Source organism: Gorilla gorilla, chromosome 8, assembly GCF_029281585.2.
Source record: "Gorilla gorilla gorilla isolate KB3781 chromosome 8, NHGRI_mGorGor1-v2.1_pri, whole genome shotgun sequence".
Classification (NCBI taxonomy): domain Eukaryota; kingdom Metazoa; phylum Chordata; class Mammalia; order Primates; family Hominidae; genus Gorilla; species Gorilla gorilla.
This window is the reverse complement of record NC_073232.2, coordinates 25,956,975-25,969,405: the sequence shown is the minus strand read 5'-3', so window position 1 is coordinate 25,969,405 and position 12,431 is coordinate 25,956,975. Positions and strand designations below refer to the sequence as shown.

At 42.4% G+C, this 12,431-nt stretch overlaps 1 protein-coding gene across 1 annotated transcript in view; it reads left to right on the top strand.

Moving 5' to 3' along the window:
• The window catches only part of CUBN (cubilin), a 309,428-nt gene that overhangs the window by 144,154 nt on the left and 152,843 nt on the right, over window positions 1–12,431 (top strand). The window contains exons 30-31 of the mRNA XM_031015408.3: window positions 2,676–2,850; window positions 4,308–4,477. Coding sequence (XP_030871268.3) covers window positions 2,676–2,850; window positions 4,308–4,477 — 345 coding nt within the window. The remainder of the gene's footprint in view (window positions 1–2,675; window positions 2,851–4,307; window positions 4,478–12,431) is intronic.

The window sequence follows — 12,431 nt, the reverse complement described above, 5'->3', positions numbered from 1 at the left end:
ACTCATACCCATTATGTTTGTGATCTCAAGGGGATGTTTGAGCAGAGAAAACAAAGAATATTTTGCCGACATGAGAGTTTTCTTTGTTAGAACTTAACACTTGCGTTCAGTGGTCTTTCCAAATATGTGCTGTTGGTTGGGCTTGGGTGATGGGGAGCACATGCTGTCAGTTTCATGCTGTGGGGACTGTGCCCTAGGCAAGGGGGTAGGGAGATCTTGAAAATGGGAAAGAAAGCTGGCTCTACACACCATGCAAGCTTGCTTCTGCCATTTGCATATGTGTACGTGTCAGGGGCCACACAGGGCTCTTCCTAAAGCCCTGCTTTTGATGGGACTTGGGGGGAGTGCACAAACATCAGCTCCTCCTAATAAAAATAAGCCTGAAGCAGTCGGTATGCTTCATTCCTTTGCAATTACTCTCCTTGTGCTCAGCCCTCTGTGGAACAGCAGTTTCATTCATTTTGGCCTTTACCGGATGGCTGGGGGGAATTAATCAGACAAAGAAATCATTATAGATTCAAATCACACACTCCTCCCCAAAGTAGGCTTCTTGTTCTCACTCCCTCTCTCCAGAGAACACTTGAGTGATTTTCCTATCAGTCGGCAGTGGGTCCTGAGGGTGGGCAAGGGCCGGGGGTGCTGAGGAATGGGGGCAGAGTGTCCCGAGGTGGGGGAAAGGCACAGAGGGAGGGTGGGAGGGCGCTGTGCCCAGATCCCCCTGAGAGCCGCCTTCCTGGCTCTGGCCCTGAGTGCCTGTACATGGATGGCTGCGGTTGCAGTTGTGAAGGTGTCAGATACCAACTCTTTGAAAACTGTCTCCCAAAGATGGTCTTTCTTTTACAAATCGAAGTTTGAAAAGACCTGAAGATGAAGAGTCAGCATCTTCTATTTGATTCCCATCCTCCCTTCGCCACCCTCCCCAGCCCCACACATACACACAGGAGATAAACAGGACCCAGAGGAGACTGAGAAACCTGTCTGTGAGGCCTCCTGGAGGCCTGGCCTAGGCTATCCTTGCCCGCAAGATGCCCTCCGTGAGCCCAAGGAGACTCTTTCCAGAGGACTATGTCACTGAGGTATTGGATTCCAGTCAGACAGACAGTTTGGCAGATTTGGAGGAGCCTACGTGGTCTGAAGTCATGTGTGATAGATCTAGAAGTGAAACAAGAGAGTTCCCTGACCACCCCGTTGCAGGACCTGTGACAGGGGTGTGGCACATGTGTTTGGCTGTGGTGCCCTCAAACCCCTTATGGGAGGGGGAGCATGCAGATTGGCAGGTGCAGGAACCCAGGCAAGATGCTACCCACAGTAGGGTCTAGTGGTGGGTGCCTATGACTCTCAAAGTCCCCATGGGCAGGCTACAGTATTCTTTTAGCTCTGCCATCCACAGAGGGCTCAAGTGTTAACCAGCTCAGTGACTCTTGGTACCTGACTTCTTGTCTGGCATCCAGGAAGAATCAGGTCACACACGGACTTGAAGGATGGTGAATGTGGGGATTTTATTGGGTGATGGAGGTAGCTGTCATTGCAATGGATGGGGAACTGGAAAGGGGATGGAGTGTGAAGATGATCTTCCCCATAGAGTTTGGCTGTGCTGTGGATGATCAACTGTCTGACCATCCCCAGCCAAACTACTCTCAACGTTCAGATGCTCCTTCTCTCTCCTTCTCTGCCATGTTGTTCTTCTCCTCCTCTGCTCTTCTATTCATCTGCCCATCTGCTCGTGGAGCCTGGAGTTGGAGGTTTATATGGGTACAGGAGATGGGGACGTGGCAGGCCAAAAGGCAACATCTGGGTGTGAAAACAAGAATGCCTGTTCCCATTTAGGGCCATGGGTTTCCAGGCTTGGGGATGGGGCATTTGCCAGGGAACCTCCCTCTTCTACCCAGTGTTTCCCTGTCTGCTGTCTATATCAGAAGGAGCCATCTGGAGACTAAGGCAGAGTCTAGGGCAATCCCTGAGCAGAAAAGTGGGATGCACTTAGTCAGGTTCCTGGGCATGGGCGTGCTGGGAGCAGGCACAGGGAGGGTGCATAGCATCCCCTTCCTTAGGCTCCAAAACACACCCAGAGAGCTGGTATTTCCACTCCTCCTAAAGAAGCATACGTGTTATATTCAATGTGTGGTCTTAGAAAACATTCAGTTTGCAGGGTAGGTGGAAATTCCTAAAAATATAACTGGGATATTGGTAGCCTTCAGTGAACTCAACTTTCATAACAAAATGGCTTTATGCTAAGACTAATCATATGTGCCAGAGTTAGAAAATCAGACATTTCTTTTTTTAAAGGTCCCCCTAAAATTCAGAAAATCGACTTAATATTGTATGATCTGTAATGTTTCTGCTAGAGAAAGCAGGAAAGCCCACGAAGACATGAAAAAGACAAAAAGAGGAGATAGGGAAGATTCTGGAATAATCTACTCCGTCCTCCTCTGCAATTCTGACTGATGAAACAAGCAGGCATTTTATGGGTGATTGAACTTGTGTGTTCCTAAGGCACAGGGAGTGCCTTTGAAAACTCAGCTCAAGTTTATAGTGCATCCCCACCCAGGGAGGCTGAGATTTCAATCTCTAATAATCATAGAACCCAAGGAGCCGGGGGTCAAAATGAGCCAGGGCAAGGGCCTGTAATTGCTTAAAATATTTTTTAAAGTCTTTTTTCCTACATCCCATGTTAGATCTATGGAGGCCCCGATTTCCACTCTCCCAGAATAGCCCAACTGTGTACCCAGAGATCACCTGAGAACCCGATGCAGGTCTCCAGCACTGGAAATGAGCTAGCAATTCGATTCAAGACCGACTTGTCTATAAATGGGAGAGGCTTCAATGCGTCATGGCAAGCAGTCACTGGAGGTGAGTGAGAAAAGGAGGTTTCCTAAAGTACTTAAGCTGAGCCCTCATTAAATTTCATGAAATGCTTGGGAAAACGTATGAAGGCTACACACTGATAACTTAGTGACATCCCAAAGGGCAGCCTACTGAGACCTGACATATACCCTTCCCTAAAATACGTGATAAAGTTTAACTTCCTAAGGGTCACCACATATGTGAAAGCAAGAATGTAAGTGTGTAAGACCATGGTGAGAGCAGAACTAGGGTGATAGGCCAGACCCACTCTCCAAGGGCTCATACCTCTTAACCAGCCTCCATACCTCATGCCATAGTACAGACCTTTAGATTCTTGGCAAATATCAAACTTGCAAACATTAAATTTGTGAATCCCAAGGAATTACTGTGTGTTCTATGGTGACTTTCTGCCCAAGATTTTAGGTAGTCTAAATAAATTGCCTGTTGTATATTTTTAAACTATAACAAAAATCTATGGCACAAAATAGTGTAACAGATGTTAGCATATGCAACTACTAGAGATAGCCACATTTGCAGAATGCTTACTGAGTACTAGGCACTTTTCTAACTATTTTATGAGGATTATCTCTAGTCCTTACAACCACCCTGTGAGGGAAGTCCGCTTCATATCCTCATCTTACCAGTGTGGACACTGAAGCTTAAAAGGTTAGTGGCTTGCCCAAAATTCCACAGCTAGAAAATGTCAAAGCACATATGTGATCCCAGACTACCTTATGGCCACACTTCTTCAACTCTATCATAACCAAGGTATCTATATAAGAGCTCTCCCCTTAAGTTAATTATGTAGGAATTTAAATAAACACACACACACACACACACACACACACACATTTACTGTTTAGATTACCCCTAAATGATTCTCCATTATTAGAAAATAGTGCCAAATTTTTCTATTATTGGTTTATATTATCATAAATCCAAGAAATGGTGGGTCATAGAGAAGACATTGCACTAACAGGTATTTGATAACATCAAAGGAATTTTTAAAAACCTAAGTAACTGTACTATATCCGAATATTAAATTTTTAAAGGGTAGATATTAAATTATTTTTAAATGCATGCACTACTAGATTATCACAATTCTTGGAAGGAAACATGTTATTCTTCCAGTATGCTATATTTTTAGAGGACAATGAAGAAGCAGCGTTCCATGGCTTTGTGAAAACGTGATTTCATTTGCGTTTCCTTTTAATTATTTTTAAAAATAAATTTTGGCATCTGTATTTAAAGTGTTTGAAGTATTTTCTTAGTATCATCTATGTCATCCCTTCTTATTCTGTTGGGATAAATGGCTTAATGTGGATATCAAATTCTTCAGTGTTTTTAGCATCGACTAACTGATAGTCAAGCAAAGTAATGTATTGATCTATACAACCAGGTAATGGATTATTTTAGAGCATCCATGATTCCTCTCATGAAATAATTGTGTTCCCCACTTCCAGGTTGTGGTGGGATTTTCCAGGCTCCCAGTGGAGAGATTCATTCTCCAAATTACCCCAGTCCTTATAGGAGCAACACAGACTGTTCTTGGGTTATTCGGGTTGACAGAAATCATCGTGTTCTCTTGAACTTCACTGACTTTGATCTTGAACCACAAGACTCTTGTATTATGGTAAGTGACATAAATTTCAAGCATTGTCTCCAGTCAAATCTGGGTCAAAACACTGCCATGTAAGCGTATTTAGTGAATGTACTACTTATGGGTGTTTTTAATGTCGAATCATAGGAAACCAAACTATTAGCAACTTAAAATATAAGGACATTTATTTTTTACCTAAAAACAAATCAGGAAGTAGATAATCTCTAGGTTTTTTAGCAAGTCAGTTTCTGCTCTACCATTATTAGCCTGTTGGCTTTTCATTTTGTTGTTACTTCATGGTCAAAAAATGGCTGCAGTGGTTTTTATCTGAATGTCCTACCTGAGTCTACCTCTGAAAAAAGAAAGAAGCAATAGTGTTAACTATTTCTGTTTTGTTTGTGTTTCTTTTAATAAGGAAAGCAAATTTTCCAAAAAAGCCCCCGATATATCATTAGCCAGAACTGACTACAAAAGAGATCCAGAAAGTATCATGGAATAGATTTATCATAAATGTTTTAGATCAATTATTATTATTAAGCCTCTGGGATTTTCACAGGATTCTGCTTCTCTTGAGACAAGGATATCTTGATTTGCTACTTGAACAAATCCATGTTCTGATAGAACAGGTTGGGAGATGGGAGTGGAGGAGAAGGAATATGGCTATGAATTGGTCAGATGACAAAAAGAGTTTCTGCTACTGAGATGGGAGAGTTTCCTTGACTCCTTTACAGGACTTGTGAAGGGGGTGGCTTATTTGCTTGGCTGCCTAGCTGAATTCAGGAGGGAGCACGCGAATAGACGAATGCAGGAACCAGGGTGAACAAACCCTAGAACTGGCTGGTCCCTCCTCTCTGGTCGGAGCAGGCTCTGTGCATGGCCCATGGCAGCGTCCAAGCTTGTTACAATGCTCTTTTAGCTCTGCCATCTCGGAGAGGGTGTCTGCGACCCCAAGAGCCCAAAAGGGCATGTGTTGCAATCAGTGCTCTTTTAGCATTTGCCGTCCATGGACAGCTAAGTGTTAACCAGCTCAGTGGAGGGTCAGGGTGACGGCCTTTTACACCCTGACCTCTTGGTACCTGAGTTCTTGTCCAGTGTCCAGGAAGAATCAGGTCACACGAACAAATTGAAGGGTGGTGAATGTGGATAACTTTATTAAGAGGTAGAAGTGGCTCTCAGCAGGAAGGCGAGCTTGAAAGAGGTTGGAGGAAGTGGGTTGCAGGAGTCTGGCCTTCCTTGGCTGAACTCCTCTCTGACCATAGTCTCCGATGTCCAGCTCCTTCTTCTCCTCTTGACGTTCAGACACTTCTCTCTTCTGTGTGTGTGTGTCTGCTGAGTCTGGGGCTTGGAGTTCTTATGGGCACCAGATGGGCGCAGGGCAGGCCAAAAGGCAACATTTGGGTGGGAAAACAGGGATGGTTCTCACTTTAAGTGGCAGATCCAGGCTTGAGGGTGGAGCACTCACCAGGGACCTCAACCTCTTCTACCAAGCATTTTCCTGCCTTCTGTCCCATCACTACTACCAACACTTTTAATGCATTCCTACCTGAAACTAATGCTTTGCGCTTCATATAAGAGTGAATGAAGTTTTATTTTGAAGGTTTCTTTTTTCTTTCTGTTTTTAAATTTTTTGGCTACCTAATTTTCTTTTATTATTGTTATTATTATTATACTTTAAGTTCTGGGATACATGTGTAGAAGCTGCAGGTTTGTTACATAGGTATACACGTGCCATGGTGGTTTGCTGCTCTCATCAACCCGTCATCTACATAAGGTATTTCTCCTAATGCTGTCCCTCCCTTAGCCCCCCACCCCTCGACAGGCACCGGTGTGTGATGTTCCCCTCCCTGTGTCCATGCGTTCTCATTGTTCAACTCCCACTTACGAGTGAGAATATGCGGTGTTTGGTTTTTTGTTCCTGCGTTAGTTTGCTGAGAATGATGGTTTCCAGCTTCATCCATGTCCCTTCAAAGTACATGAACTCATCCTTTTTTATGGCTACAAAGTATTCCATGGTGTATAGGTGCCACATTTTCTTTATCCAGTATATCATTGATGGACATTTGGGTTGGTTCCAAGTCTTTGCCATTGTGAATAGTGCTGCATTAAACATACATGTGCATCTGTCTTTATAGTAGAATGATTTATAATCCTTTGGGTATATACCCAGTAATGGGATTGCTGAGTCAAATGGTGTTTCTGGTTCTAGATCCTTGAGGAATTGCCACATTGTCTTCCACAATGGTTGAACTAATTTACACTCCCACCAACAGAGTAAAAACGTTCCTATTTCTCCACATCCTTGCCAGCATCTGTTGTTTCCTGACTTTTTAATGATTGCCATTCTAACTGGCATGAGATGGTATCTCATTGTGGTTTTGATTTGCATTTCTCTAAGGACCAATGATGGTGAACTTTTTTTTTCATATGTTTGTTGGCTGCATAAATGTCTTCTTTTAAGTGTCTGTTCATATCCTTTGCCCACTTTTTGATGAGGTTGTTTATTTTTTTCTTGTAAATTTCTTTAAGTTTCTTGTAGATTCTGGATATTAGCCCTTTGTCAGCTGGATAGATTGCAAAAATTCTCTCCTATTCTGTAGATTGCCTGTTCACTCTGGTGATAGTTTCTTTTGCTATGAAGAAGCTCTTTAGTTTAATTAGATCCCATTTGTTAATTTTGGCTTTTGTTGCCATTGCTCTTGGTGTTTAAGTCATGAAGTGTTTAAGACATTAAGCCCATGCCTATGTCCTGAATGGTATTGCCTAGGTTTTCTTCTAGGGTTTTTATGATTTTAGGTCTTACATTTAAGTCTTTAATCCATCTTGAGTTAATTTTTGTATAAGGTGTAAGGAAGGGGTCCAATTTCAGTTTTCTGCATATGGCTAGCCAGTTTTCCCAACTCCATTTATTAAATAGGGAATCCTTTCCTCGTTGCTTGTTTTTGTCAGGTTTGTTAAAGATCAGATGGTTGTAGATGTGTGGCGTTATTTCTGAGGCCTTTCTTCTGTTACATTGGTCAGTATATCTCTTTTGGTACCAGTACCATGCTGTTTTGGTTACTGTAGGCTTGTAGTATAGTTTGAAGTCAGGTAACGTTATGTCTCCAGCTTTGTTCTTTTTGCTTAGGATTGTCTTGGCTATACAGGCTCTTTTTTGGTTCCACATGAAATTTAGAGTTTTTTTTCTAATTCAGTGAAGAAAGTCAATGGTAGCTTGATGGGTATAGCATTGAATCTATAAATTACTTTGGACATTATGGCCATTTTCATGATATTAATTCTTCCTATCCATGAGCGTGGAATGTTTTTCCATTTGTTTGTGTCCTCTCTTATTTCCTTGAGCAGTGGTTTATAATTCTCCTTGAAGAGATCCTTCACATCCCTTGTAAGTTGTATTCCTAGGTATTTTATTCTCTTTGTAGCAATTGTGAATGGGAGTTCACTCATGATTTGGCTTTCTGTTTGGCTATTACTGGTGTATAGGAATGCTTGTGATTTTTGCACATTGATTTTGTGTCCTGAGACTTTGCTGAAGTTGCCTCTGTCTCAGCTTAAGAAGATTTTGGGCTGAGACGATGGGGTTTTCTAAATATACAATCATGTCATCCACTACAGAGACAATTTGACTTCCTCTCTATTTGAATATGCTTTGTTTCTTTCTCTTGCCTGATTGCTCTGACCTGAACTTCCAATACTATGTTGAATAGGAGTGGTTAGAGAGGGCACCCTTGTTTTGTTCCGGGCTACCTGATTTTCTAACAAAAAGTTTTTCATCTTTCATTTGTGTATATCAACATTTCATTCAAATACAAACCAGATTCTCTTGGTTACTGGATCTTTCAATGTTAGCGTCCTGATAGTTTCCTACACAATTTCCAACTGGCTAGCTTCTTTCAAATTTAACTCAAGAAAACTCAAAGGTTGTTTTACATTTTTCCAAGTAGTCCATTTTAATGGTATGATTTCAATATTATTTTACAAGATTAGGTTATTAATGAAAGTTAAGTTTATTTATCACTGTATATTAACCATCCAAATGAGTCTTCAGAGTCTAAGTTGGCTAAGCATCATGCAGAATGAAAGTGTAGAACATCCAGCTACTCTCATGACAAAGACCATTTCGAAATTTTGGATGACATTTACAAACATCTTTCTAAAAGTAGCCAATGGCTCATGAGGTAGTGTGAAGTTTCTGAGTGAATATCTGAGAGAGGTGTGAGTCCAGTCTTTGGGACCATTTTTGCCTGCAGGGCCTTTACTGATCCACAGAGGTTTAGCAGCTCTTCTGAGAGCCTCTCAGGACAAAGAGGACCAAAGTTTGAGTCCAGAGCTTTGTTAGAGTGGCAGTCTTGGTAAGCCATTCGTATCTTAGGTAAAATGAAAGGAAAACAGCCTTCACTGAGACTGCATTCAATGTTTGAGTTACCTGAGTGAATCCCCAAAATCGGAAGCCATGAAATAATGAGAGTGAATCTTGTATTTCTTGTGCATCTAGGCACTGGACATCCAGCAAAAGCAATTTAAAATCTTCTTCAAAGGGAGATATTAACATTCTAGACATTATTTCTACCTATAATTTTTCATGTGTAATAGCCGATTAAATAAGAGAGTTCCCTGACCTCCGTTACAGGGCATTCAACAGGGGTGTGTCTCATCTGTTCAAGTGCTGCATGTTCAAACCCCTTATGGGCAGGGAAGCATGCAGACAGGGGTGCAGGAGCCGGGGAGAGTGCTTCTGGACTCCGGGCCCCATGGTAGCATCTAGCGGTGGGTGCCTACAACTCCCAAAGCCCTAGTGGGCATGCTACAGTGCTCTTTTAGCTCTGCCATCCTCAGATGGCTTAAGTTTTAACCAGCTCAGTGTCCTCTTGGTACCCATCTTCTTGTTTGGTGTCCAGGAAGAATCAGGTCACACATGGACTTGAAGGATGGTGAATGCAGGGGTTTTACTGGATGATGGAGACGGCTCCCAGTGGGATGGATGGGGAGCTGGAAAGGGGGTGGAAAGGGAAGATGATCCTCCCCCTGGAGTTCACTGTCCCATGGCCGATTTCTTCTTTGACTGACCCTGGCTGAACTCCTCTCAATGTTCAGATGCTCCTTCTCTTCTCTCTTTCTCTGCTGTACTGCTTTTCTGCTCCTCGGCTCTTCTATCTATCTGCTCATCTGCTTGTCTACTTTTGAAGCCTGGGTTTAGGGGTTTATATGAGTACAGGATAAGGGGGTGTGGCAGGCCAAAAGGCAAAATTTGGGTGTGGAAACAGGAATGCCTGTTCCCATTTAGGGCCGTGGGTTTCCAGGCTTGAGAGTGGGGCCTTTGCTGGGGAACTGCCCTCTTCTACCTAGTATTTCCCTGTATCCTGTGTGTATCACCAACACACTATCAAAGATAGTCATGTACTTGAGGGGACAATATAACAAAAATGAGATGTAATATGAGTAAGAGACAATAGAAACAAATCCACTAATATGCCAGATACTAAAGTTACCTGGCACACTTGCTATACAACTGTGATTACTCAACTCATGGAAATAAAAGTCAAACTGAGAACTTTCAGCAAGGAACTGCATAGTATAGAAAGTGACATTGCAGTATGAAGAAGACCCAACTACAAATCTGAGAAATGATAAATACCATAGCTAAAATTAACACCTCAGCAGAAGGTTTTTTGGGGGGATTAGGCAGAGATGAAGAGATAAATAGTGACTACAGAGAAACAGTGAACTGGAAGATAAGTCAAGAATCTACTCAGAAAAAAGTATGGATAAAAAAAGGATGAAAAATATATAAGAGAGGTTAAGACACATAGAGAACACTCAGAAAGTATATAACACACACTTAATTGGAGTCTCACAAGGAAAAGAGAGATATATGGAACAGAAGCAAACTTTGAAGAGCTACTGACTAAAATTTTTCCAAAACTGGTGGAAGTCATCATTAAAAAAATAGAATCTCAAGGAACCCAAACAGCAAAGCAGGATAAATAGAATGATGTACTTTTCTTAAAAAAAAAAAAACAAAGATAAAGAAAAAATGTTACAGTCAGCTAGAGGAGTAGGTAGGTGGGGAACAGATTGCTTGTTAGAAAGTAGAGACTAAATGCTGACTTTTCAACCAGGATTGGAAGTAAAAAAAATTTTTTTTAAGGCAATAGAGTGATATATTCAGATTAAAGAAAAAAAAAGTAACTACCAGCCGGGAACTCTATGCTCTCCTAAAATTCCTTTAAGAATGAAGGTGAGGCTGTGTATGGCAGATCACACCTGTAATTTCAGCACTTTGGGAGCATGAGGCAAGAGGATCACTTGAGCCCAGGAGTTTGAGACCAGCCTGGGCAATGTAGTGAGACCCTGTCTCTACAAAACAGTTAAAAAATTAGCCAAGCATGGTGGCACAGACCTGTAATCCCAGCTACTTGGGAGGCTGAGGTGAAAGGACCACTTGAGGGTGGAAGGCAGGAGTTGCAGTGAGCACAGATCTTGCCACTGCACTTCAGCCTAGGCAACAAGCAAGACCCTGTCTGTTAAAAAAAAAAAAAAGGAATAACGGTGAAATAAATATTGAAGCAAAAGAAGGGCCTTGGCCCGGCATGGTGGCTCACAACTGTAATCCCAGCACGTTGGGAGGCCTAGGCAGGCAGATCATGAAGTCAGGAGGTCGAGACCATCCTGGCCAACATGGTGAAACCCCATCTCTATTAAAAATACAAAAATTAGCTGGGCGTGGTGGTGTGTGCTTGTAATCCCAGCAACTTGGGAGGCTGAGGCATGAGAATCGCTTGAACCCAGGAGGCGGAGGTTGCAGTGAGCCAAGATTGCGTCACTGCACTCCAGCCTGGCAACACAGCGAGACTCCTTCTCAAACAAAAAAAAAAAAAAAAAAAAAAAAAGAGGATCTTTAAGAGACGTTTGAATGGGCCAGAGACAAAGCTACTTATAGTTTTGACTATGGTGGGTATTGCTCTACCCCTTGTTTCCTCCCTCGTCTGCATGGTGTTCTTTTCTTTGATACAGTGCAGAATCCATGGAATTTAACATACAAAGTGTGTCACCAAACCAAAGCCTAGGTCAACAGCATGCAGCATGGCTAGGATTTTCCCTCTTGTGGTCATGAGGAGGGTTTTCCACCTACATGGGACATAAACACACAGACAAGGTTTTCTATGAACACTGCCATATTTCAGCATGCAGCTGGGCTTGGCTTAACAAAGTGCAGCAGGAGGAAACAGCAGGAGTGAAACCTCAAATGCGATCGGGTCTTAGGCACAGAGATGGAAAATAAACTCAAAAACAAGTGCTGGGAGGAGTTTGGGCTGGTAGGTAAGGCAAAATATAAAATGTAATAATAGTCCAAACAACTTGTCAGAATCAGATAATGCTGTATGAAGTACAGTTGACTCTTGAACAATGCTGGGATTAGGGTCGTTGGCCCCCTGCTTCCCTGTCGTGCAGTGAAAAATCTACGTACAACTTTCAAGTCCCCCAAAACTTAACTACTAATACCTATGATGGACAGAAGGCTTACCGTTAACATAAACAGTCAATTAACAGATATTTTATATGTTTTATATATTACATACTGTATTCTTTCAACAAAGTAAGCTAGAGAAAATAAAATGCTATCAAGAAAATTGTAAAGAAGAGAAAATATATTTACTATTTATTAAGTGGAAGTTGATCATCATAAAGGTCTCCATCCTCATCATCTTCACATTGAGTGGGTTGGGGAGGAAGAGGGAGGGGGCGCTAGTCTTGCTGTCTCAGGGGTGCCAGAGACGGAAGAAAATCTGTGTTTAAGTGGACCCAGGCAGTTCAAACCTGTGTTGTTCAAGACTTAACTGTAGGCCGGGCGCGGTGGCTCACGCCTGTAATCCCAGCACTTTAGGAGGCCGAGGCGGGGGGATCACGAGGTCAGGAGATCGAGACCATCCTGGCTAACACTGTGAAACCCCGTCTCTACTAAAAATATAAAAAATCAGCCAGGTGTGGC